This window comes from Camelina sativa, chromosome 6 (assembly GCF_030686135.1).
Source record: "Camelina sativa cultivar CO46 ecotype springtype chromosome 6, ASM3068613v1".
NCBI lineage: Eukaryota > Viridiplantae > Streptophyta > Magnoliopsida > Brassicales > Brassicaceae > Camelina > Camelina sativa.
In genome coordinates, this window is record NC_141885.1 from 22,953,724 (window position 1) to 22,980,075 (window position 26,352).

At 37.7% G+C, this 26,352-nt stretch overlaps 3 protein-coding genes across 14 annotated transcripts; all 3 read right to left on the reverse strand.

Annotated features, from left to right (window-relative positions):
- Positions 1 to 2,819: 2,819 nt before the first annotated feature.
- Positions 2,820 to 10,374, reverse strand: LOC104792425 (polyadenylation and cleavage factor homolog 4). 4 transcript variants are annotated; one of them, XR_015559394.1, is made up of 9 exons: positions 10,155 to 10,358; positions 9,636 to 10,053; positions 8,565 to 8,666; positions 8,219 to 8,476; positions 7,842 to 7,964; positions 7,343 to 7,765; positions 5,653 to 7,257; positions 5,453 to 5,520; positions 2,820 to 3,089 (listed from the first exon to the last, which is right to left on the reverse strand). XR_015559394.1 is itself a non-coding variant. In XM_087453740.1 (8 exons), the coding sequence occupies exons 2-8, from the start codon at positions 10,041 to 10,043 to the stop codon at positions 5,506 to 5,508; spliced, it is 2,934 nt and encodes a 977-aa protein (XP_087309866.1). In that variant the 5' UTR covers positions 10,044 to 10,053; positions 10,155 to 10,374; the 3' UTR covers positions 5,256 to 5,505. The 4 variants fall into 4 exon arrangements, 2 of the variants coding, with proteins under 2 accessions (XP_087309866.1, XP_087309865.1); XR_015559393.1 differs by having other exon boundaries at positions 9,636 to 10,374; XM_087453740.1 differs by lacking the exon at positions 2,820 to 3,089 and having other exon boundaries at positions 5,256 to 5,520; positions 10,155 to 10,374.
- Positions 10,375 to 10,753: 379 nt separating this feature from the next.
- LOC104792428 (DNA glycosylase/AP lyase ROS1) lies at positions 10,754 to 18,221 on the reverse strand. 4 transcript variants are annotated; one of them, XM_087453734.1, is made up of 23 exons: positions 18,085 to 18,221; positions 17,546 to 17,798; positions 17,234 to 17,452; positions 17,030 to 17,148; positions 16,827 to 16,937; positions 15,759 to 16,733; positions 15,296 to 15,676; positions 15,091 to 15,181; positions 13,868 to 14,999; positions 13,674 to 13,753; positions 13,452 to 13,536; positions 13,279 to 13,370; positions 13,136 to 13,204; positions 13,001 to 13,037; positions 12,831 to 12,913; positions 12,256 to 12,681; positions 12,021 to 12,057; positions 11,881 to 11,938; positions 11,644 to 11,783; positions 11,497 to 11,562; positions 11,303 to 11,417; positions 11,178 to 11,216; positions 10,754 to 11,096 (listed from the first exon to the last, which is right to left on the reverse strand). In XM_087453734.1, the coding sequence occupies exons 2-23, from the start codon at positions 17,692 to 17,694 to the stop codon at positions 10,981 to 10,983; spliced, it is 4,620 nt and encodes a 1,539-aa protein (XP_087309860.1). In that variant the 5' UTR covers positions 17,695 to 17,798; positions 18,085 to 18,221; the 3' UTR covers positions 10,754 to 10,980. The 4 variants fall into 4 exon arrangements, with proteins under 4 accessions (XP_087309860.1, XP_087309859.1, XP_010516874.2 ...); XM_087453733.1 differs by having other exon boundaries at positions 13,136 to 13,213; XM_010518572.3 differs by having other exon boundaries at positions 16,827 to 16,946.
- Positions 18,222 to 19,060: 839 nt separating this feature from the next.
- Positions 19,061 to 26,122, reverse strand: LOC104792427 (DNA glycosylase/AP lyase ROS1). 6 transcript variants are annotated; one of them, XR_015559382.1, is made up of 22 exons: positions 25,752 to 25,943; positions 25,538 to 25,585; positions 25,272 to 25,431; positions 25,071 to 25,189; positions 23,919 to 24,968; positions 23,445 to 23,825; positions 23,251 to 23,341; positions 22,219 to 23,152; positions 22,055 to 22,134; positions 21,845 to 21,929; positions 21,677 to 21,768; positions 21,533 to 21,601; positions 21,402 to 21,438; positions 21,235 to 21,317; positions 20,662 to 21,087; positions 20,431 to 20,467; positions 20,282 to 20,339; positions 20,064 to 20,203; positions 19,918 to 19,983; positions 19,723 to 19,827; positions 19,599 to 19,637; positions 19,061 to 19,519 (listed from the first exon to the last, which is right to left on the reverse strand). XR_015559382.1 is itself a non-coding variant. In XM_087453735.1 (22 exons), exons 3-22 carry the CDS (start codon positions 25,391 to 25,393, stop codon positions 19,407 to 19,409), a joined length of 4,137 nt encoding a protein of 1,378 aa, XP_087309861.1. In that variant the 5' UTR covers positions 25,394 to 25,431; positions 25,538 to 25,585; positions 25,752 to 25,943; the 3' UTR covers positions 19,061 to 19,406. The 6 variants fall into 6 exon arrangements, 3 of the variants coding, with proteins under 3 accessions (XP_087309861.1, XP_010516871.2, XP_087309862.1); XM_087453735.1 differs by having other exon boundaries at positions 19,723 to 19,837; XR_015559381.1 differs by lacking the exon at positions 25,538 to 25,585 and having other exon boundaries at positions 25,752 to 26,002.
- Positions 26,123 to 26,352: the final 230 nt, after the last annotated feature.

Consider the following 26,352-nt stretch of genomic DNA (forward strand, 5'->3'; position numbering starts at 1 on the left):
TGGATAATAATAAGCTCATTAAAGGGTCAATCATCTTACCTACAACAACATCAACAACAATAATAATTAAAATCTGCTTTTCCACAATTTATAGTTATTCAAAGACATGGTTGATGTGGCAACTGAGTTGAGCAACACATATTTGGAAGTCTTATCCCGTTCAGAGGAACTTTTTCATGGTCGGAAAACTTCGGTCGATCGGGATAATGGGTATATTTTCCCTTAATACTTTCATTACAAAGTAATTGACTTAGGAAAAAGTTGATTAGATAAATAAATTGTAAATGAGCAAAGGTTTAGATTTGTCAACGAACACTCTTGAAGAGAATTACATTCGAGAAAGCAGGCTACCGAATCTGATATTATGTCATATGTAAATACCACTTTTGCATGTTGATGTTGTCCTTTGTCTTGGTCAAACATTGACCATTTCCGTTGGTAACAATAACAAACGATTAAACCACAATTGACGTTCTCAAACGTTTGCATATACCAAAAAAACAAACCCTTAGCTTATCCTTAACAAGTATGACAAGAAAATAAAAAAGGAGGCCTGTCCGATTCCACATTAACTTTGATTGCTCTTGTTCACGTGAAAATTGAGTTTTCCAAAAAGGACGGAACAGCGAAGCAACAGAGAGAGCTTCCTGTGCTTTTCTATCTTCCCACTTACACTAAATTAGGGCATCTTTTCTTTATAGGGAACACTTATGGGTGTTCTTAGAGTAAAAATATTATGAAAATAATGTAATATCATTAGTTTAGATATTTTGTTAAGAAGTTAGTTATTGGGAGAACATGTTTAAGATAATAAAATTTAATAATATAATAATTTTTAAACATATTATAATTTTAAAAAACTTTAAAAAATTACATTTAAATTGCAAACTTAAAATTTTTTTACTAAAATTCAAAATACAATACCAAATTGAAATGAAACAAAAAAACATTGTAAAAAAAAAAAACCAAACATTACTTAATTAATTAAAGCACAAAAACATTTTATTTAATTAATATATTGTTTAATGTCCAAATTTATTCTATATATTCTCAATCAAATCCTACTTTAATTTGTGATGTGCTTGTCTATCACGAATTATTGTATGACCATCACCTAAACCTTCAAGATTTGAAGACTATTTACTGAAAACGTAAGATCCGGAGTAGTTCCGGTTCCATCTTCTTGTTGGAATTCTTGTTCGTCATAGAGTGTGTATGAATCTCGTTCATCTTCAACAATCATATTATGAAGTATGAGACATGCTCTCATAATATATGCAATTTTACCATTTGACCATAAAAGAGATGAATTTTTAATCATGGCGAATCTAGATTGTAGGACTCCAAATGCACGCTCAACATCTTTTCGTGCACCTTCTTGACGTTCTGCAAACAAACGATGTTTCGAGTGTTGTGGTTGTGGGATGGATTTAACAAATGTCGCCCATTCGGGGTAAATACCATCCTTCAGATAGTAAGCCAAATTATACTCACTTCCGTTGACATAGTATGTAACTTCGGGAGCTCAACCGTAAATAATGTCATTAAATACTGGTGATTGATCAAGAACATTTAAATCGTTACAAGTACCTGGAGATCCAAAAAATGCGTGCCATATCCAGAGATCTTGTGAAGCTACCGCCACCAAAACAATTGTTGGTTTATCGGTGCCTCGTGAATACATTCCTTTCCAAGCGGTTGGGCAATTTTTCCACTTCCAATGCATATAGTCGATGCTTCCAACCATCCCGGGAAAACCTCGCTGTTCTCCATAAAAGAGTAGCCTTTGAAGATCCTCTGTTGTGGGTCAGCGTAGGTATTCAGTGCCAAACAAGTCAACTATTCCGACGATGAAATGTTCCAAACATTTACGAGCAGTTGTTTCAGCAAGACGTATATATTCGTCAACCGAGTCCGACCCAGCCTCCTCCTCCTCTTCGGAACTATAGTCTAATGGGCTGTTTATACCATAGTCGTATTCAGAGTCCATGCCACTAGCTTTCTCACTCTCTGCCTCTGCAAAGGCTCCACAGAACCTGCTCACATCCTTACTGATTTTTTGCCATCTTTGTCTACAATGGTCAGGGAGCCTAGGCTCAGCACCACCACGTACATGACTACTTGTTCCATAATAATCTCCTATACGGATCCAAAAGGACCCTGACTTTTGGCCATTCCCAACTATTGCATCCTTCGATGTGTTTAACCAGCCACTTATTAGGACTAAGTCATCTTGTGTGGACCATATTCTTCTCTCCCTACGCTGTTCTGCTGTCTCTTCTGATTGACTAGGAGGTTGACTCGGCTGTGAACTAGATTGTGAACTAAAAACAGGGATTTGAGAGGTCCCAATGTTTACATTGGGAGCAAAGCTGTCATATGAGAAGTTAAGAAGGCTAAAGTAGGATTGAGACTGACTGTTAGGAGTATTGTTTGATTCCATAGCAATGAGAATTAAACAAGGAAGAAGCTGAGGTTTCTGATAGGTTAAGAAAGAAGCAAATAAGATGGATGATAGAAGAGAAGTATCTCGTATGAGAGATTGAGTATTTGGGTCGGTTGTAATATAGAGAAGTTAAGAAGATCATTAATTCAAAAGTTTGGTGTTGTTAGAGACTTTTAATTCTAAATAACCATTACCTACTTCAGTCAAATCAGAAGTAAATAAAGTTCATTGAGTTTTTTTATATGTAAACCAATACATTCATATTATTCATTACCTATTTGTTAAAGCATTCATATTATAAAGTTTTAAAAGTTTTAAAAGTTTCAAACCTTTCATAGATATCAGTTTTTAAAGTTTTACGACAACTCAAACCTAAAAACAAAAAACTACAATCACAACTTAATACGAGAACATGACCAGACGGTAAAAGGTTAGATGCTGAGATATACAAAGCAAAACTAAGTGACACTAAATTCACAACAACTCAATTACAAGAAATAAACCTGCTCACATCCGAGACCATCACAAAACAATTCTGAGAAACTCACTACACAATCAAACAACCTAGTGACTTACCTTTTAGTTTAGAGCAATGCAGGTTTGTTGATGGTTATCCGATTTAATTTGCCCTGGTTAACCACACCTACAAGCATCAGAAGCAAAGCAAAATCAATTAAAGTTCATTAGTGTTAAGGTTGATTTCAAATACAACATACAACACTCGGAATTCAGTCATACATCCTGGAAGCTCACTAAAATCCTATATTGATTAATCAAAACCGTTAACTGACAGATAAGACAAACCCTATACCATGTTACTAAACCCAAACCTAATTCACAGATTTCAATTTTACCCTAAATCGATGAAACATCGAAGAAACAATGACTAACAAAGGAAACGACGGGACTACCTTGTCTATATCGTCGGAGATGAGATTTGCCAAACAAAGGAGACGAGGAGACAAAGGCTCAGGAAGAAGATTTCGACTTCGCCTTCAAATCGCCGGAGATATGAATCGACAAAACAATAGAATTTAAACGGATTTGTCGGAAAACCTATGCAGAGATCGATTTGTACATGGAAGAGCCCTCGATTTTGGCCAGAATACTAACTTTAGTCGGCGAAGATGGTGACTAGATACGATTTCGAGAAGAAGCTTTCGCCGTCTTGGACATCACCTAAACCTAGATACGATTTCGAGAAGAAGGAGAAATGAAAATTTTTATCCTTTGCAAAATATATCAACCAATGACGTACTGCCACGTCTTAATAGAACTGGGCTTAAATCAGTTCTAATTCAAGACCAAAAATAATGTTCTAAACCCACTGTTTAATATTTTTCTGATTTAATTGGGTTTAGAACAGGGTGGGTGTTCTCCCGTTAAAGATGGCGTTACAAACTCTAATTTAACTCTCACAACTTATCCATTTCTCTCTCCCTCTCTCTATCCAATAAATGTTAGGGTTTATTGCAACCACACCCACTTTGGGTTCAATTTGTTGCACCCACACCAACTTTACAAACTTGCTATACTTTCTTAAGTTTGTTGCTTAGGTGTCATTATTAGTTGGACAATTTTGCCCCTCTCCTCTTTATCTTCTTATTTTCTCTATTTTTCTCTTTTTTGTTATTAACACTTTAAATGACTATCATAAAACAAATTTTCTATTTATTTATATACAATATGTTTTTTTTTGAACAACCATATACAATATGTTATGATTATATATTTTCTACATTCTAAGATACATTTTGCTATATTTTTGATAAATTTTTAGATTATAAAGTATCCATTTGTCGTTGAACATTTGTTCAATGATAAGTGGATAGTCAATTGCAGTATTGTTAATAGATAGTTACTTGTGTTTATTCATACAAAATAGAAGTAATACACATCAATTCAGGTGACTATGACAACGTGTCCATATGGAAACATATGGGGTTATAGTGCAATTTATGGATACGATATTTGTCCATATGGATAACTATTTGTGGATACAATATTTGTGGATACATTATTTGTCAAACTTATCCAAATGAATAACTATTTGTGGATACAATATAAGTAATGAATAACACTCACACAACAAAACTCAAACTTTTTCCCAGATCGAACTAAAACAAATTCAATATTAAAAAGTTCACAAGACCACAATTAATCAGTAAAATCACAAAATCACAATAAAACCAAGAAAACCGAGATCAAATTTCATATAATCTAAAGTGTTAAGGAAAAAGATCTAAAGATTTCACATTTTATAAATTTCCACCATTGTAGGAATGGTTTTTGAAAACTTTAGAAAATGAATGTGAGAGAAAGAGAGAAACATAATAAGCTTTTCTCATTCAATGGATGAGCAAAAACAAAACAAGGAAGAAGATGTATTGTTTAGTTAAATAATTGTGAGAGAGAGATAGAGAAAGAAAGAAAAAATAGAAGAGGTTAGAAGAAGTAAGGGGTAATATGTAATTAAACTTAAGAAAAGTAGGTGTGAGTGTTAATACTTTTTGAGAAAGTGGGTGTGGGTGCAAAATTCTCTAAATGTTAATTTGCTCTTTTCCCCAATCTGCAAGCAAGTAAAGGGGGGCTTACGATAAAAGGTAACTTCAATTCTATGAGGATTCACATGATAACCACAGCTACACTCAAAATGAGAGATATGATGAGTGATGACACAAATATTTTAAAACAGAAATAGTAATTGCAAAGGTACATATATGGTCATGGGTTTGCTTTGGATGTTCAGGATACGTTACCCTGACCTGTGTGTTTCTTAATCATATTCTTTTGTGACACACAAAAGAAAGGCGTAGAATATGGGAATTTGCAATTGCAATATTTGGGAATGCCTCTTTGCTCTTTTTGTTTTCGTATACGGTGAAAAAAAAGAGAGACAAATAAGAAAATAAAATAAAAATACTGCACATCTTTTTTCCTTAACTCAAAAGGTTGACACTCTTTCTACAAAACTAGCATCCCGAGGAACCCAGAAGAAACACAAACCTGTTCCCTCTGTGAAGCTACTGCTTCCTCCAGCACAGGTGTTCATATGGAGGCTACTCGACAATTTCCTAGCAGAGTGGAACCAAACATGAAACGAACACGTAAAGGTGAATTCATGCAGGATTAAATAACAAAGTTTGAGATCAGAGAACCCTAGAATGACAGAAAGATAAAGATTGAGTAGAGCTACAAGTTTGTACCTGCTTGATTGCATTTCCAACTTCCAAGCTCTGCAATGAACTCGTGGTCAAACAACGCGCATGGACGATAGGACCACTGGCCTCACTGTTGGCTGGAGAATCGGTCAGGTAAGAAGCTCCCTTGAACATCCATTGAGCCGTTTCGTGACTGAAATAATCCTCAAACACTTCTCCACATAATATACATGCGCATTGGGTCTCATCAGCAGCTACTGCTGGAGTATCCTCAATAGCACTCTCAGGTTCACTTAGAATTTCCTCATATTCAGGTTCTAACTCTCCAGATTTTGCTGCTATCCAGTCATCAACCTTTGGAAACCAAACCCTACATTTACTGTTTGTGCCACTGAGCTCGAGCTTCTTCTTTTCATGCAGCTCCAGGTGCCTATCAAGTTCTTCCTTTTCTTTAAGGCGAATGCCGCAGGAGGTGCAGAGATGTGGAAGGTCATCAAAGAGACTACTAATGACCAAGGGGTGAACTTCGCGGATTTTGTCTGCCCTAAACTTCAATCCTATGAGGTCTTCGGATTCAGTTTTTGTTGTTTCAGATGGTTCAACTATCTCCTTTACCTTTGGGGCAGTAGATGGCCCCTTTTTCACCGAAACGGATGGCTGAGCATCTGATGGAACCACAGATACAGACATAGAGCTATTGGTGGAATGATCAGGACTATGGTCCTGCGTTATGGAAGGAGGCGATGGCAGCTCTGTCTTTGAAGCAGATATCAAACCCTTTGAAACTAATGAGCTTAAGAGGCATGAAAGAGGATCTGCGGCCTTACTATTCTCTTTGGCCTTACTATTCTCTTCTGACGTTTGTACCGATGTGATGCCAGCAAGAGACGCTGCACATGAGACAAGTGGTGCAGAGGATTGTTCAACTTTTAAACGAGCTAATAAATTGTCATCAGCCACTGGAATTGGTAAAGTCTTTGGCTTAGTGGCTGCAGAGAGGGCGGCTAGTACCCCTGGGTTAACCTCATTCTGAGAACTCTCCTTGAGCGCACCACATGTTGAATTAATAGAAAGGATTCCACTCTTCATGACAGCTTCCAGCAAATCACTCATGTTGGATTGTCCTGTAGCTTGAGAGGCAATAGAAAGGTCTGACGCATTTGCAGTTGCTGACTTAGAGTCAAATATTCCCACTTGAGATGCATCAGGTAGTTCACGCATAATTGCGTTTTTAAACTGACTACTTGAAGATGGGAGCCGTACAGAGTCATCCCTGGGGACATTCTGAGATTTTGCTGGAAACCGGGAAGCCCTTGGATCACGTTGAGGAAGGGAGTGAGCTCTTCTAACATCTTGCTTGGTCACATTCTGTTTAGAAGTTGAATCCTGTAAAGGCGACTGTCTATCTAAGCTTGGCAAAATTCCAGAGCCGACAACCCTAGGTTGAGGCTGAATTCCCTTTCTAGCTGCAGTAGAGGTTGCATTGATAGAAGAAAAAACTTCTGAATCATGCAACGATTGTGGAGAAGACGTCCAGTGGCCATAAATACTTGGATCTTTTTGTTCGGTGGAATATGTTGAATTCACGGGGTCGAACCTTGGGTCCAGAGCTGAAAACCTTGGTCGTTTAATAAGGTGGTTTTCCGATCCCTACAAGATGGGAGAAGGTTAAGAGTCAACAAATTAAATGAGACGCATCAAAATAAAAAGGAATTCAAATTACTATATCGCTAACCAGTCTCTCTGATTCATCTGGTGCAAGAAGCTCATTCTTTGGGTTGATAGTGGCAACATCAGTTTCTGATAACCTTGAGTGCATATCCCACATAAACTCTTCTTCCTCCGAGTTTTTCCAACTATCATAAGGTACACCTATATTTCTGCTGGGACCACTTGATTCCAAATTTTCTATTCTAGCGATACCATAGTTGGAAGTTCTGCTTTTAGTATGTAACCCATCCCTTTGGTCAGAAATCAGATCAGGACCCCTGCTCATAGCTCCGTACCATGGTTTCTCACATCCGTCATCAGTAACCCTTGAACCAACTTTCTTAATCACCGATCTAGAGTTATGGGGTAGATCAGAAGCATAATCATATTCCCCTGCTATTGACTCAATATCTTTCTCGTACAGGGGTTCACTAGGTCGCCGAATGGTCTGAAATTTAAATACACAATCAGTAGACCGCAGTTAAATATAAAACTGTAACCGTGCCAAGGCAAAATCCTCTTACATTTACTTTAGCTGAACCTATCCACGAGCCTCCAGATGCTATGCTTGAAACTCTCTCCAGTCTATCTGAATCCCTAGTCAAATTGGGTTCGATCTCGGGGACATCAGTAACCATTCCTTTTGTCTGCAAAGAAAACCGAAATACACTCAGGCCACTATTATTTAGGTAGGTAAATAGCCTCTACTTATATCCAGAGACCTCAGGACCCTATGAAAGAATTTGATTGCAGCCATCAATAGTTACGCTGCTATCTAAAAACCAAAAAACATATGTACCCTACATTTATGAACACACTTAGAACAGAGAATTCCTGAAGGTTAGGGTGTATCATCACTAATAACTATAAGTGGCTACAAATTTATTTGGTCTTTGCTTACCCGTCCAGACTGTTGAAGGCGCTGCCTTTCTAGATACTTGGGATTCACATGGATGCTATGTGGCGGGCGCTGAGATTGCGGATCACCTCTGGCTGTGGATACAACAGCTGCTGAACCATCACTTTTAGCATTAAAACCAAGTTCTTTCTCTATAAGTTGAAGTGTTTGCGGATGAAAGACTCCTTTCCAGGTTCCAAAGAGATGCCGCATGTTAGAATGCATAGGAGGGTCAACTTGCCTGTAAGCCTTAACAAATACCTTCACAGACGTAAAACGATGGAAATCAGAGATAAAGTTGCGAGGTAGAAGACATTCTATGACCATGAGTATCAACAAAGCACCAAACCTCAGGCAGCCTGGCACCAAAGTATTTAATGTAATCTCTTCCGATGTTCTTCACAATGCTGTCTAACAGGTACAGTGTTGGCAGCTTCTGATCACTTGGTACCTGCATAATACTCTTCTAATCAGATACCCAGAAGAAAAAAGGCCAAATTGATCTCACAGACAGTAACATTGAGTATTTCCGCACTTAAGGGCCTCTAAAGGTAATAAAAAATGTCAATAACTTAATGGTTAACTAGAATCAAAAGCACAAACCATGATGACATTCAAGCTAATACTAACATATATCCTGACAACTAGGAATCCAATAATAGACACAAATAACCATTAGACAATCCTAATGACATCTATAAGCCCAGTATGGCAGAGTGAAAACACTAGCTGAAGTGAGAAACAGTGAAATAGCAATTCTTGTTTCCCCACCCACTTGATTGATCAGGCTCCTTCAATTGAATGCTTCCTTGCTACCCAAAGATGAGTAAAAGCTGTTCAAGCTTTCTGGAGAGTATGCAGTAATCAGAAGCCACCAACAGAAAACACTAAAAAACAGAGCTTATGAGAGCTCTTGCTAAAAGGTAAAGTGAGATACAAACAACTCCAATGCTGACAAAGAGACTACACATTCCTACAACCTAACCTCAGTACAATCACATGAGGAGCTGAAATATGCATTCCTGATAATTGAACAAGAACATAATGGTTACATGGGCAACATCTATTCTAAAAGGTAGTTAATAACATAGTGTCAGGAAACAGGTGCCTGTTCAAGTGACAATTTTACAGAATGGGATGAACAAGTTCACAGAGACTATGAGCTTCGTTTCAAAAGAAACGATTTGCGACTTGATGAGAAATTATAAAAACAAATAGATCCCAGAAAAGATACTAAGATTGCTTCAAAAACTCGAATTTCTCATTGAACCTCGTATACAGATATCAACAAATCTCAACCACCACCTTCACCTTATTTACCATATATCGTACAAATTACTCAAACAAGAAAATCGAGATTTGGCACGGAGTATAACAACAACACTAACTATAACAGTGGGCATGAAAACTGGGTGTTCACCTCGAGGATGTTGTTGCAAATAGTGGAAACGACGGCTTTAGCAGCGTGAACATTCTCTCCAGCGATTATCGTAAGGTTTGTTATTATTGGCTTCGAGTTGAAAGTGAGCTCAGCCAGTGCCGACTTGTACTGGTTCACAAGCTCGTAATGTGGATGAACCGGCTGTGGCTGGTAAGCCTCTCGGCTCGGATCACTGACAATATTACTCTCAGTTTCTCTGCCACTAACCCGAAATCTCGACGTCGCCGGTTGTGGTACTGTCACCGCCGCAGCCGTACCAAGCGTTCTCTGCGACGAAAATTGCCGCACGTTGGGATTTACAGGTCGGATTGGTTCCTCGCTGAGCCTGGGTTTCTTCATCGGACCTGGATCTCTGGATCTATCAAACGGCCTACGCGAATTATCCATTTTTCAAAAACTATACAACACAAAAAAAAAATGCCTGCCTTTAAATTAACCTAATCGGCAAAATCGATTGCAGTGACAACAAATCCTCGTTAAAGAGAACCAGAACATTACAGCAATCAGTAACCCTAAGTTACAATCTACAACTGAGATGCATAACGCGAGTCTGCGAGGAAGACGGAGAAGAGATGAGGAATGCTTCGGATTCGGCAAAAATGGCAGAGAGTTTGGACAATCTCCGATCAATTAGGGTTGCGAATTGGGGATTTTAAGGAGAAACGACGAGACCAAAAAAAAAAAAATAGAAAGAAAAAAAGTTAATAATATTAGGTCTATTTAATGGCCCAAATTTCATGTATAATATAGGCCCATCATCTGATTCAGACAAAAGTTAACCGAGATCATATATCGAACCAAATCTTGAATTGAGTAAACCCAAAGCTAAACCGTCAACAACAATGCAAAAAACGTAACAGAAACTAATCGTCAAATCAAGTTGGGAAATAAGTTATAAAACTAGTCTGTCACTGTGTTTCTTGTGTGACTCATATATGACACAAACAAAGACGTACTAAATTGTGTGTTACCACTAGAACTGTTAGCTCTATCTATGTTTCACATTTTACATTGGCTAATGTTGCAGAAGGAAAACCAAAACGTCTTGTCTTCTTATATTTCATTGATACTCTCAAATGATACCGAAACAGAGGAACAAAGAAAACTATCTCTTCTTTTATTAATTCAACTAATAGTCAATGAATATTGCAAACAATGATTAACACCAATCTATTCTAGTCACTATGAGTAGGATACATTAAATAAAACAAAAATCCAAAATAACTAAGAAGGCCTTGAGGTGATGTTGACGATTCCGTTGAATCAGCTAGTTTTGTACAGTTTGCTTGCTCTCTAACCATATAAGTCATATTTATTTGCTTGCCTACTTAGCACTCTCGGTAGCCCGTGACTTCATTTTGCTTACAGGGAAATGCAATCTCGCAATCAAAGGTTTTGGTCCTCTTGTTTTACGGTCAAATCCACGTACACATACATAACCTACAAGGTTTAAAAGATAAGTTAAAGTTTCGGAAAAACAGATATTGGTGTAGCTTAAACAAAATGTTGTGACACTTCTACCTCTCCAGAAGCATTGTTGTATCGTCTCTGTAGGTAAACCTGAAAAGAATAGCTCAACAATGGTTAGAACAACTTTCTTTTATACGAACAATAACATCACATTCCAATAACGAAAATCTTAATACCTTTGAATATCGTAGGTATAGAGGTTCCAAAATAGACAGTTCTTCGGTGCAAATCCCATAACCACTCCCTTGGAACATCGATTGGGTCTAGGCTGGATGCATGATCCGCAAACACCTGTATATAGAATTCATCTGGATGTTTCAATGCAAATAATTAAATCAACGAGTTCGATATATTGGAGTTCAAGACTCACCTCATTAACTTGAAAATAGGTCCCATTCAGAGGGAAACTACCTCTCATTGCGGTTCTACATGGAATCTGCAAGAATTTACAGCATATTATATGTTGTAGAAACATAAGAGTAGTTAGTAGCAAAAGGAGTTTGATGCAATTACTTACCAAGATTGTCCCTCTTACAGTCTGAGATCTTGCCTCCTTGATGTTGTTGCATGAGAAACAAGTCTCCTCATCACAAAGCTTACCATTTGCTTGGGATATACACTTACTTACAGATGGTTGAATGGAATCAGCCGTCTCACCTGTTCAAAACCATAACGATTAAGAAACCTTTTTATCAAACTGATTCTGATTTCATGATTAAAAGATTTGCAGATCACTAAATAATTGCTAGATCACCTGGCGTCCAAATAGCAAGCAAGTACGAACAAGGGTCATCAGGTTCTCTCTTCTCCAACTGTCACAAACACAAACAGCTCGTCAGAATTTAGATATTGACAGACTATAAAATGTGTCCTTGTCTAGTTTTTTTTACATACCTCCACTAGAAGAGGATGTGAGTCTGGAAGTTCATAACTGCAAGATACAAGAAAATAAAACAGAACCAAGTTATAAAGAAGTCAAGATGAAGTTTGTCAGCTTCCCCAACTTACGAGTAAATGCTTGGTTTGCCACTTAACGATTTACTGTATCAAAGCTTATTGTAACCGAATTTACTTTTGATTTCATTTCAACCTAAGACACGATGAATAACAGAGAAAAATGGATACGTACACTTGATGTTCCGTTCTTAACTGGCTGATATTCTTGAGCTTTGGCATTGGAAGAGAAGCAGCTTCAGCAGTAAGTGCAACTAAAGCGGTGGACATGTTTCGGACTTGTAGTTCCTTATTGTGTTCCATTATTTTCTTCAAGTTACTGGTAAATGCATCCGTGTTTAGCCTGATTGTAGGAATTTCTTCCGGATCCTCAAAAAATGCATCTTCTATATCAGCTATTGATACTTGTGCGCTTTCTGGCTCTGGTGATGCTGGCTCTTCGATTATTGGTTCACAAAACTTGACCTTGTTTGCAGGTTCTGAGTGCTTTACTACTTCTGAACCTTGCTCTCTATGCAATGGTTCTGGCAGGTAGAGAGGCGAAGGGTTTTTATCAGGTGTCCCCATATATTTCTCTGTGCCAGGTAAAGCAAGCCTTGCGCTGTAAAACAAGTGAAAGTTACTAAAACGTTTTTGTACCAATTCAAAGCTAGTTCAAGATACGGATCAATTCTCATTTACTGGGGTTATATTTGAATTATGGGTTTCCTCATAATGGTACTAAAGGTTTAAGAGAACATTTTGTAATACCTTGCAAAAGCACTAGCAAAATGTCTGCATTCTCCTCTCATCGGACATGCATTGCAATTAGGTTTGCTCTTTGTGCAAAACACCTGAAACAATTATCAAGTAGATTAATAAAACCTCATCATGTTACCTGCTGTTTTTTCATACAAAGATATGTGTATACTGTTTCATACCTTTCCGAAGGTAATCATTTGGTAGTGCAACTCATACCTGTATGAGATAATACAACATTAATCTAATGAATGGGTCTAGTAGAATTAGGTATGAAAATATTACAAGATAGTGCTAAACATGATGAGAGGTCTTACAATGTTTTCTGGTCGAGTTTGCAAAGACGTGGCCAAAGATACTTTTGAATAGATTCAAGAATAGGATACCTGAATATACCAAACCCCAAATGTATAAGTAATAAACCACAATTTCCAAGTAGGACCATTTGTAAAGTGCTCACATTTCTAGAAGATGCAACTGAAGTGACTCAGGGAGTGGCTGAAGGGGTACCCATCCTAGTCTAACTGCTATGCGAGCAACGTTTGTATCAACCTGTCAATGAGTTTTGCCTTAGGTTCATACATCATATAATTCACATCACATGGACAGCAATAAAGAATGGTCATGGCTTACTGGAAACGCAAGATGATGCAGTGTTAGAAGCCGCACACACTCCACACTTTTTAGGCCCAATCCTCTAAAACTCAAAAGATATTCTCTGCATGATTGTATAGTATATGAGAAATACACAATGCAGTATTAAATCATTGACGCTTAACCGCCTAAGTTGTAATTTTTCTATATGGCATTAAATAAATAAACAAAAAAACATAAAATACTTTTCTTCAAACTCACTTTGCTTTATCAGGTGGAATGTCTCTCAACCATTCCAGATCAATACTACCGTGTTCAATAACCAGTCGATTAAGGAAGCCCTGCATTATTTTCATGTTCACAGTCAACTACTTAAAAAGAAGTAAGCATATATGGTTCATCCCACATTTCTTGATTCTTTTCATGTTTAACCACATGTAAAGATAAAACTGTACTTGTATACGTTCCGCAAGCATATGGTTCATCCCACGTTTCTTGATTGTTTCGGCAACTACACTAACATCCGCTGTTCTTATCGCCTCCCAGTCCACTGAGTCCATTGTCCTTGTTGATTTTTCTCTTTTTCCTTCTCTAATTTGTGCTTCTCTTCTTAAACTATCCCAATCAAACGCCTCCTTTTTCTGCTTTAAAACCTTTTTACCTTTTGCATTTAAGGTAGCATCATCTATAGGATTGAGCTCTTTGCACGATGAGTCTTCAAGCGGTCTAGAGTCAGGACCTGGTGGCGTTTCCGTGTCTTCTATGACATCAATACAACTAGTGCTTTCATTAAGATCTGGAATCTGGAAGCTGCCTTTGTGTTTTTTCGAACAGCGTTCAGGCATCTCATGTTTCTGACAACTCAAAACACCCCCATCCTGTTGATAGCTACAATGTGGTTCATAACTATCATCAGAAGATTTTGTGGTCCCTTTCAGTGATTGTAAATTCTTAACTTCTGAGCTACAATCACCGGGAGACATATTTGGTGATACTTGGAAGCTTCCATGATTGCTTGAGACCCCAATTTCTTGGCTTGAATTGTCACATTGACTCTTTTGATTGGGCTCTTCTTGTGAGCCTTGTACGCCCAATAGGAGCTTCAGATAGGAAGTGCGATACTCTCCTTCTAAGCTGATCTCGGAGCTTGATCCTGGTCTCTCTTTATTTTGAGGAGCATCAGAAACCGTTGACCGTTGGAATGTAAGTGCAGAATCTTCAGACGGAAACAGGTTTAAAATAAGGCACTCCTGATCTGTATTACCAACCTCTACACTTGAGCCTTTTCGATCTGGTTCCACATACATCTTTGAATCCGTGGTTTTGCAAACTGATTCATGGGCTGAGCTGGCAATCTCACTACTGCTTCTGGAGGTTTCATTGCTATGTTCATAGTCCTTCTCCTCATCGGGCTCTGTGTTTTTTAAAATAACAGAACACTGACTGTGACCGGGTGGGCTTGACATCGACTCCTCTGAGTCCAAGTAAGTTATTTGAATAGAAGGTGTCGAGCTTGTTCCAACGTCAAAGTTACTGCCGGGTACTGAAGTCACGGGAAACTCTGAAGCAAGTGACATGAAAGCAGAGCTAGAAGGAAAATTAAAAAAATTAGATAAGCTAGTTTTGTGACTTGTAGCTGTCTCGCCGTCTTGGATTTAGTTTCAACATAGAATTATACCTTGAGAGATGGTCTGAAACGTTTTGCGTGAGAAACACTCCAACAACAGAATCAACAACGGATCCCTTCCAAGGTGTAAAACGGCGATCCCCTATTTAGATAACCCAAAGACCATAACAAAAAGTTATCTCTGAGACATACTAATTGAAAGTTGAAACCGTGTGGTTAAATCAAAACTCGCATAAGGACTAGTGTAGTGTATAACCTTGTACAAGATGCATCCGTGCTATAAATGAGTCAGCTCGTCCTCGAAACACATTACGTTCTTCCTCCCACCATTTCGCCTTCTTCTCATCTGATCCGTCAATACCCTCGCTATTAATATTTTCCAATAGCAGTCTCCAGACTTTTTCTGTCTCATCATCTAGGTTAACCTTTGGTCTTGGGCGCCGTTTCTTAACAGGAGTTATAGGCACAATTGCTCCAGCGCCACCGCCGTAGAGTACAAGCTGGTTTTCTTGGGGTTTCACTGAGTAAGGAACGATAGCAGTTTCACAGCTCTCCATGTTGATATCTAATATACGCAATTGTTCACTGATTGCTTCGACCAGTTTAGGTTGTTTCCAAAGTTCATCTTGGGAAAGACCTGCAGGAATCAAACATCATCACCATCAACAAATAGTCTGCGTTCAATAGATTCAAGAAAACAAAGAAATGTAGTTCATTACCAGAAAATGAAGCTGGAAACTGGCAGTGATTTGGAAGAAGAGTCTTCTGCTTGGTTTGTGATTTCTTAGACTTGGTGACTCGCTTCTTTTTGCTCCTGGTCGTCTTTATCGGTGTATCTATCTTATCCGGAAGAACATTAAACTCAAACTGTTTCCTTCCTTGGCAGATACCTTCCCGTTTTTCTTGAGTGGTTAGAACTGTATCAGCACTGAGCTGAGAGGTGAAACCGTAGCAGTTATAATCAAAGGCAGAAACATCCTTACGTTGTTGCCCAGCCAATGGTGTGCTGCAAATGGGTTCAGATCTGATCCCTTCTTGTTGCAAGTTTGGGAAATGCAGCCAATTCATTTTCTGATAGTCACATACCTCATCATACTGAATCCCTGATAAATTTAAGTCACCACAAGTTGGTTCTTTTGCTTGTCTTCTCTTTGCAGCTTGTGCGATAGAAAGATCAACTCCTTCTTGATTACCAACATTCTTCTTTGGTTCTGAATCCTTTCTTTTACCTTGGCTGCGTTTTCTCTTGGTCGTGCTAGGCGAAGAAAGAAGGCAATCTTTTGACTCTTGATTAGTGGAACCTAACATCTTTTCTCTAGGAGCTGATTCCGTCTCATCTCCGTTTTCAGGCTCAAAATCCAAGACTCGTCTACAGAGCTTCTTAGCACGAGTTGGAGTTTTTACAGGTGCTGATGGTTCAACCGGAGTAGATTCTTGATCCTTATTGACTTCCACCTTCTTCCGCACATATTTCCTCCTCGGTGTTTTGCTTTCTTGTCCATCGACAACAACAGATTTCCTTGGAGCTGGCGGTTTAGGTGCCTTCTTGGGTTTAGCTTCTCTAACAACCTTTGGCCTATGCTTCTTCTTCTTTGGTTTGTCAGGAGTCTTGATGAACTGTTCAGCAACATTGTTACTCACAGAGCTTAGAATCTCCACTGCTTCGTTACCTTTTTGCATAATTTCTGTGTTTCCTACATTGAGAATAAGATATTTCTCAGTCCAACTTAAAAATTTGTCAAAGCAATTTCATTTCTAATCAGAACCAGAATCAAAAACCCTCTTACTTGTAGGTTCTGAGACCCAAGGTGGTGTCTGGCCGGAGAAATAGACTGATGCAACATCGTTACTCATTGTGCTGAGACAATCCACAGCTTCATTACCTTGTTGCATTATCTCTGAGTTTCCTACATTTGAAAATCAGATTTCTCAGTCCAACTTATACAGAATCAAATTCTCTGATCATGACAGTAACCAAAAGCCCTCTCACTTTCTAAGGGATTACTAGCCCAAGGGGTGGTCTGATCGGAGCAATAGACTGGTGCATTGTTGGATAGAGCCAGAAAATCGCCAAAAGACAACTGATCAAGACCACTCATGTCCAGTCTCCTACAAAGATCACTTCCTTAAGCAACTTAACTACCAAACACGAAATCATTAAAAGTTTCTCAAATTTAAGACAAAAAGGACTAACCTTTCCTCCAACTGATTCCAATGAGCTTGTTCCTCAACCGTGTTGGGGCAAATCGGAGAAATATTATCTCTGATCATCAGACCGGAATCATAAGCCCTTGTGGTTTCTAAGGCATTACAAGGCCAAGAAGTCTGACCAGAGAAATAGACTGGTCTAGTGTTTGATAGAGCTAACAAATCACCAAAAGACAAGTGATCAAGACCACTCATGTCGAATCCCCTACATACATCAATTCATACATCACTTTCCTTAAACAATCTCACTCCAAACACGGGACCTTTGAAGAACAAATTTTAGAACAAAAGGACTCACCTTTCCTCCACTTGATTCCGATGAGAATGTTCCTCTTCCACCACCGTGTATGGATAGATCGGATCCACCGTGGGTGTCTGAGGAATCATCCATGGAGGTTGTTGTTGTTGAATACTAAAGCTTTCTTCTCTCCTCCTTTGTTCCTCCATTTCTTTTTTTTACTCTGTTTTTGGTGTTGACTCTTTCTTCACTCTTCTTCCTCCCTTAATCAATAACCATTTTATCTTCCTCTGTAAAATTTCTTATCTTTTCACTGCAAAATCATTTTTTGGTTTTGCAGAGAAATGTGAATAAAAAATTTGAAGAGTAAAAGAAAGAATGTATTAAGATCCACTTTTTTCTGAATGGGTTTAAAAAGATATATCTCCGCAAGTCATTGATATTGGGTGAGAGAGTAGTAGTAGCGAACATGAACGATTAATCCGTTAGCTATAGAGAGAGTAGATAGAAGAACGAAGACTATAGATCAGATATAACATTGACAAACAAACGTTAACATTGTTTACCAAAATGCAAAAAGATAGAAACAAAACTTTTACCAGTGATTGAATCAAAGTGATAAAGTTTGTGAAGAGGAGGAGTATCAGATTCTTTGTTGTTGCTTCCTTTCTTCGAAACGATGAAAAGTTAAAAAAGAGATGTTTATTAGAGAGACAACAAGCTTTCAGATTTTATTAACGCGTTTCCTATTTGGGCAACATATTCTCCAATTAATTTTGAGATTTTGTCTTTTTTTTTTTTTTCACATACTATTTTTGTTTTGATACTCTAAAAATAAATAAAAAAGTAATAAATTTCAAATATTTATCATTTATTATAGCAATATATTGTAGCTTCACATGTTATGCAACTCTCATATGTCCATGTTGTTAAAGGAAATATATTTCATTAATTTATTTTGTGTTTCATGTTTACAATTTTGTCTTAACTTCCATTTTTTATTTTTTATAGTAATTACTCAATGAAATTAAAAATATATATATATATATATATATGATAACACATAGGGGGGGTTAGTATGCCATGCACTAATTGCATTATTTGTAACTCTATAAAGGTTTTTGTAACTCCTATAACAAAAGAAAGAAGTACATTCTTTTCCTTTATAAATATAAATTGATAGAAAGCTTATTATTTCTTTGTAAATTTGTAACTCCTATATTAATATTTATTAGTCAATGAACTTAATTAAAAAAAAACGATATGCACTTTAGTGTGATTCCTCCCTTAAGCCTAGGTTTCTTAATGAATCTATCAAACGGTCTACGCCAAATACAACACAAAATAATTGCTCTACAAATATAACTTCTTTTCGTAATTAGGGTTGCGAATTGGGGGTTTTAATTAAGGAGACGTGACCAAAAAAAAATGTTAATAGGCTCATTTACACTTTACAGACCCAAAGCCTAATCAATGTATAAATAGGCTCATCATCTAAATTGGTTAATAACATTGACAATAATTGAATTCGGTTCGGTAAAACCATATAATTTAAACCAAGTTAAAGAGGGTCTATATCAAACCAGCTTTTTTTTATTCAGGTAACCAAAAAAGCTAATCTGAAATTCAGATGTAAACCAAACCAAACATCACATTGAAGCAAGAGACGTGCTTCAAAATCTACATTAGTTGGGAGAGAAGAGAACTAAAATAACGTAAACAGAATGATTCAGACTACGGGTCTGTTTCTTATGACTAAGTATTTGATACAAATTAAGACGAAACTCAACTAGAATTTAAAAACCTGTTACAACTCTAGGACTGTGAACTTTACGTTTCACTTTCTTACATTTACTAGACTGGACCAGAGTGCTCTCTCTCTAACCAAAAGCTGTATTTGTCTGTCTGATTGCCACTCGGATTAGGCGAGGTTAACTTGTTGCGCCTTCATTTTGCTCGCAGGGAAGTGCAATCTTGCAATCAAAGGCTTAGGTCCTCTAGTCTTTCGATCAAAACCACGCACACATACATACCCTACAGATTTTAATAGATAAGTTAATACATTTACGAAAAAAGAAAATATGAAATTGTTATAGCTTATAACAAGATATACCTTTCCAGAAACATTGTTGTATCTTATCCGTACGTAAGCCTGAAAGAAAAAAGTATAGCTTTGGTTAGAACAACTTCCTTCTATCAACAATAGCATCACATTCCAATAACGAAAATCTTATTACCTTTGAATATCGTAGGTATAGAGGTTCCAAAGAAGACAGTTCTTCTAGGCAAGTCCCATAACCACTCTCTTGGAACATCGATTGGATTTAGGCTGGAAGCATGATCTGCGAAAACCTAAAATAATAGAATACATCAGAAGTTTCAATGAAAATAATTAAATGAACGAGTTAGATATATTGGAGTTCAAGTATCACCTCATTAACTTGAAAATAAGTCCCATTCAAAGGGAAACTACCTCTCATTGCGGTTCTACATGGAATCTGCAAGAATATACAGCATATTATATGTTGTAAAAACATAAGAGCAGTTAGTAGCAAAGGAGTTTGATGCAATTACTTACCAAGATTGTCCCTCTCACAGTCTGAGATCTTGCCTCCTTGATGCTGTTGCAGGAGAAACAAGTCTCCTCATGACAAAGCTTACCATTTGTTTGGAATATACACTTACTTACAGCCGGTTGAATAGAATCAGCTGTCTCACCTGTTGAAGAACATAGCAATCAAAGAAACTTTATCTATGTCATCTCATGATTAAAAGATCTGCACATCATTAAATTACCTGGCGTCCAAATAGCAAGCAAGTAAGAGCACGGATCATCAGGTTCTCTCTTCTCCAACTGTCACAAAAAAACACAAACAACTAATCAGATTTTACAATATTGACAGCACCAAACTGCATGTGACCTTATCCAGTTACTCTTCACATACCTGAACTAGAAGAGGATGCCCATCTGGAAGTTCATAACTGCAGGATACAGGAAAATAAAACAGAATCAAGTTATAAATAAGTCAAGCTGAACAAAACTGTTGATATCTTAGCATTGCAATTCTTATCACTTGATGATTCTATTCTATTCAAGTTGTAACAATTTGAAAAGTGTGTTTGTTTTTCATATATACCTAAGAACGAAGATAATCAGAGAAAAAAGAAATACGTACACTTGGTGTTCTGTCCTCAATTGGCTGATATTCTTGAGCTTAGGCATTGGAAGAGAAGCCGTTTCAGCCGTAAGTGCAACTAAAGCGCTGGACATGTTTCCGTCTTTAAGTTCCTTGCTGTGTTCCATAATTTTCTTCAAATTACTGGTAAAAGCATCCAAGTTTAGCCTTATTGTAGGAATTTCTTCCGGATCCTCAAAAAATGCATCCTCTATGTCAGCTATTGATACTTGCGCGCTTTCTGGCTCTGGTGATGCTGGCTCTTCGATAATTGGTTCACAACATGTGAACTGTTTTGCTGGTTCTGCGTGCTTTACTACTTCTGACCCTTGATCTCTCAGTAATGGCTTTGGCAGGTGCAGAGGCAAAGGATTTTTATCAGGCGTCCCCATGCCTTTCTCTGTACCGGGTAAAGCAAGCCTTGCACTGAAAACCAAATGAAGGTTTACTCAATTTCTGTACCAATTCAGAGTTACTTTAGATATGAACCATTTCTCATTTAAAGGGTTATATTTGACTAAGGGGTTTCTTCATAATAATACTAAAGGTTGAAAAAAGAATATGTTGTAGTACCTTGCAAACGCACTCGCAAAATGTCTGCATTCTCCTCTCATGGGACATGCATTGCAATTAGGTTTGCTCTTTGTGCAAAAGACCTGAAACAATAAAAATGTAGATTACAAACTTAATCATGTAAGCTGATTATTTCATGTGTATATGTGTATTTCTTTAATGCATACCTTTCCAAAAGTAATCATCTGGTAATGCAACTCATACCTGTGAGAATATACGAGATGAAACTAATGAACGAGTGTATTAAAATGACGCATGCAAAAAATAAGTTAGTGATAAACATGATCAGAGTTCTTACAATGTTTTTTGATCGAGTTTGCATAGACGAGGCCAAAGATACTTTTGGATAGATTCAAGAACAGGATACCTGGATAAACCAAACCCCATCTGTGTAAGTAACAAACTTAAATTTCCAAGTAGGAACCTTTTGTAGAGTGCTTACATTTCTAGAAGATGCAACTGCAGTGACTCTGGGAGCGGTTGAAGGGGCACCCATCCAAGTCTAACGGCTATGCGCCCAACATTTGTATCAACCTGTCAATAGATTAAGTTCATGAATCATATAGTTCACTATTTATAGGGCAACAACGAAAAATTAATCCTGGCTTACCGGAAATGCAAGATGGTGCAATGTTAGAAGGCGCACACATTCCACACTTTTTAGACCCAATCCATTAAAGCTCAGAAGATATTCTCTACACAGGTTGTATAATATGTGAGAATACACAATGCATTGAATTTTCTAAAACTGCCTAATTAGTAGTCATTGTTCTGTATTGTGGATAAAGAAAAAATAGTAGACTTCATGTTTTAAACTCACTTTGCTTTATCAGGTGGAACATCTCTCAACCATTCAAGATCTATACTTCCATGGTCGTTGACTAGTCGATCAAGGAAGCCCTGCATTACTTTTCATGTTCAGACTCAAATATTTAAAATGAAGGCTATAAGAAATTTAACCACATATAAAGACGAAAGTTGCACCTGTATACGTTCCGCAAGTTTATGGTTCATGCCGCGACTCTTGATAGTTTCAGCAACTTCACTAACATCCGCAGCTCGTATTGCCTCCCAGTCCACAGTGTCCATTGTCCTTGTTGATTTTTCTCTTTTTCCTTCTCTAACTTGGGCTTCTCTTCTTAAACTATCCCAATCAAACGCCTCTTTTTTCTCCTTCAATTTCGTTTTTCCTTTTGCACAGCCTTCAGCCAGCTCAGATTTCTGACAACTCAAAACATCCCCATCAGAAGATTTTGTGGTCACTTTTAGTGATTGTAAATTCGTAACTTCTGAGCTACAATCACCGGGAGACATATTTGGTGATACTTGGAAGCTTCCATGATTGCTTGAGACCCCAACTTCTTGCCTTGAATTGTCACACTGACTCTTTTGATTGGACTCTTCTTGTGAGCCTTGTACGCCAAGTAGGAGCTTCAGATAGGAAGTACGATACTCTTCTTCTAAGTCGATCTCCGAGCTTGATCCTGGTCTCTCTTTATTTTGAGGAGCATCAGAAACCACTGACCGTTGGGATGTAAGTGCAGAATCTTCAGATGGAAACAGGTTTAAGATATGGCACTCCTGATCTGTCTTATCAACCTCTCCACTTGAGCCTTTTCGATCTGATTCCACATACATCTTTGAATCCGTGGTTTTGCTAACTGATTCATGGGCTGAGCTGGCAATCTCACTACTGCTTCTGGAGTTTTCATTGCTATGTACGTAATCCTTCTCCTCATCAGCCTCTGTGTTTTTCAAGATAACAGAACTGTGATTCTGATCGGCTGGGCTTGACATCGACTCCTCTGAGTCCAAGTAAGTTATTTGAATAGAAGGCGTGGAGCTTGTTCCAACGTCAAAGTTACTGCTGGGTACTGAAGTCACAGGAAACTCTGAAGCAAGTGACATGAAAGCAGAGCTAGAAGGAAAATAAAAAAAATTAGATAAGCTAGTTTTGTGACTTGTAGCTGTCTTGGATTTAGTTTCAACATAGAATTATGTTAGAGCTTATTTTACCTTGAAAGATGGTCTGAAACGTTTTGCGTGAGAAATACTCCAACAACAGAATCAACAACGGATCCCTTCCAAGGTGTAAAACGGCGATCCCCTGTTAGAACCATAACAAGAAATTATCTCTGAGACATACTAATTCAAAGTTGAAACCACGTGGTTAAAACCAAAACTAGCATAAGGACAATTTGATGTATAACCTTGTACAAGATGCATCCGTGCTATAAACGAGTCAGCTCGTCCTCGAAACACATTACGTTCGTCCTCCCACCATTTCGCCTTCTTCTCATCTGATCCGTCAACACCCTCGCTATTAATATTTTCCAGTAGCAGTCTCCACACTTTTTCTGTCTCATCGTCTAGGTCAACCTTTGGCCGTGGGCGCCGTTTCTTAACAGGAGTTACAGGCACAATTGCTCCAGCGCCACTGCCGAAGACTACAATTTGGTTTCCTTGAGTTTTCATTGAGTAAGGAACGAGAGCAGTTTCAGAAGTCTCCCTGTTGATGTCTAATAGACGCAATTGCTCACTGATTGCTTGAACCGAGTAACGTTGTTTCCAAAGTTCATCTGGAGAAAGACCTGCAGGAACCAAACATCATCATTATCTTTAAATAGTCTGCATTTAATAGATTCAAGAAAACAAATAGATGTAGCTATATATGTATTCGTTACCAGAAACTGAAACTGGAAACTGAAAAGGATTCAGAAGAAGAGTTTTCTGGTTGGTTTGTGATTTCACAGACTGAATGATTCGCTTATTATCCTTCTGCAGTGGTTTGCTATGATATCCTGAGGGTAACAGCTCAGAAACTTCATTCATGGAAGATAAATTCCGGAATCGAGCATGGCCTGTAGTTCTCTTCTTTATTGGTGTATCTATCTTATCCGAGAGAACATTGAATTCAGACTGTTGCCTTCTTTGAAAGGTACCTTCACGTTTTTCTTCATTGGTTAGGACTCTATTACCACTGGGTTGAGTTGTGAAACTGTAGTACTTGGAGTCAAAGGCAGAAACATCCTTGTGTTGTTGTCCAGCGAATGATTTGCTGCAAATGGCATCAGATCTCCACCCTTCCTGTTGTAACATTGGGAAATACAACCAATGTATTTTCTGGTAGTCACATAGCTCATGGTACTGAATCTCTGATAGATTCATGTCACAGCCAGTTGTTGGTTCTTTTCTTTGTCTTCTCTTTGCAGCTTGTGCCATTGAAATATCAGCTTCTTCTAGGTAACTACCATTGTTCTCAGGTTCCTTCCCCTTGCTTTTACCTTGACTGCGCTTTCTCTTGGGCGTGGTAGGCACCGAAAGAAGGCAACCGTTGGATCCTTGATTCCCAGAATCTAAAACAGCTGATTCCATCTCATCTCCCTTTCCGGGTTCAAAATCCAAAGCTCGTCTACAAAGCTTCTTGGCACGAGTTGAAGTTTTTACAGCTGCTGATGATTCAGCAGGAGTTGACTCTTGATCCTTACTGACCACCTTCTTCCGCACATATTTCCTCCTTGGTGTTTTGGTCTCTTGACCATCAGCAACAACAGATTTCCTTGGAGCTGGCGGTTTAGGTGCCTTCTTGGGTTTAGCTTCTTTAAGAACCTTTGGCCGATGCTTCTTCCTCTTTGGTTTTTCAGGAGTCTTGATGATATGTTCAGCAACATTGTTACTCACTGAGATCACACTCTCCACGGCTTCATTACCTTTGTCCATCACTTCTGTGTCTCCTACATTGACAATTAGCTATCTCTCTCAGTCCCAGTCCATCTTTATAATTTGACAAAGCAATTTCATTACTAATCAAACCAGAATCAAAAGCCCTTTCTTACTTGTAGTAGGTTTTGGGATTTGACCAGAGAAACAGAGTGATGCAGAGTTGGCTAGAGCCAGCAAATCCCCAAAAGACAAGTGATCAAGACCATTCGTGTCCTTGTTCCCAACAAATATCCTGCATGCATCACATCCATAAGCAAGTACCCAATACGATTCTCTAAAATTTCAACAACTTAAGGACCAAAAAAGTATCTTACCTTTCTTCAACCTGGTTCCGATGAACTGGCTCCTCCACCGTATTTGAGCAGAGCGGAGAAATCGGCTTCATGGGTGTCTGAGGAATCCATGGAGGCTGTTGAACGCTGCTTTGTTTCTCCATTTCTTACTCTTCTTCTCTTGATTCTTTGTTCACTCTTCCTTCATTTGAGAAAAAAAAAAAAAAGAGCTTGAAACTTTCTATATTTTTCCACTGCAAAAATTTGAATAATTTCTCAATAAAAATATGAAGAGATCGATCACCAACCAATATTAGAAACTTCAAAGACTATAAAACGATTAGATCCACTTTTTTCTGAGAATTTTGAGAGAGAGAGAGATCTCCGGAGGTCATTGATTTTGAGCGAGTAACGATTTAGGTGGAAAGATGACATTTTTTGTTTTAGAATTGCAACAAAATTGTTAAAGAAAAAATAAAGTAAGAAACAAAAACCAAAATTCATAGTAAGAAAGTACTGTACCAGTAGAATCAATGGAGGAGATAAAAGAGAGAGTTTTTGTTTTGGTGGTAGCTGTGAGAGGATAAGATCACCGAACCGATCCTTCGTTCTTTCTCTTTGGAAACGATGAAGTATAAAGAGTTAGACAAAGCAAGTAAATAAGAAAAGGAGGAAAAGCTTTTTTTAGCGTATGTATATAACATGTGTTTGTTTGTTTGTTGTGTGAATTGTGATGACTTTCTAGCCGTAGCGCGAAAATTCGTTTGGTTGACGGGAAAAGTTTTAACGGTACTTTATTTAAAAATAATAATTCTTTTCTATGCGGTCTTCTGGACCTGGGAAAGATGATGGTTCGAAAAGTTAATAATATTATTATTTTTGTTTTCTCTTTCATCTCTTCTTTTTTTTCTTTTTCTTCTTCTTCTGTTTTTGTTTTTGTCTAGTGATAAATTATTTTACGTTAAATATTATATACACTAACTAATTTTACGTTTTACAAGAATTAGACAGGTATATTTTAATTTTTTTAGGAAAATGATTTGAAATTTGGTTCTAAATTTATCATTGATTTTTAAAAAAAAAACACTTTGTTGTTATAAGATTGTATATTTGTAATGATGAT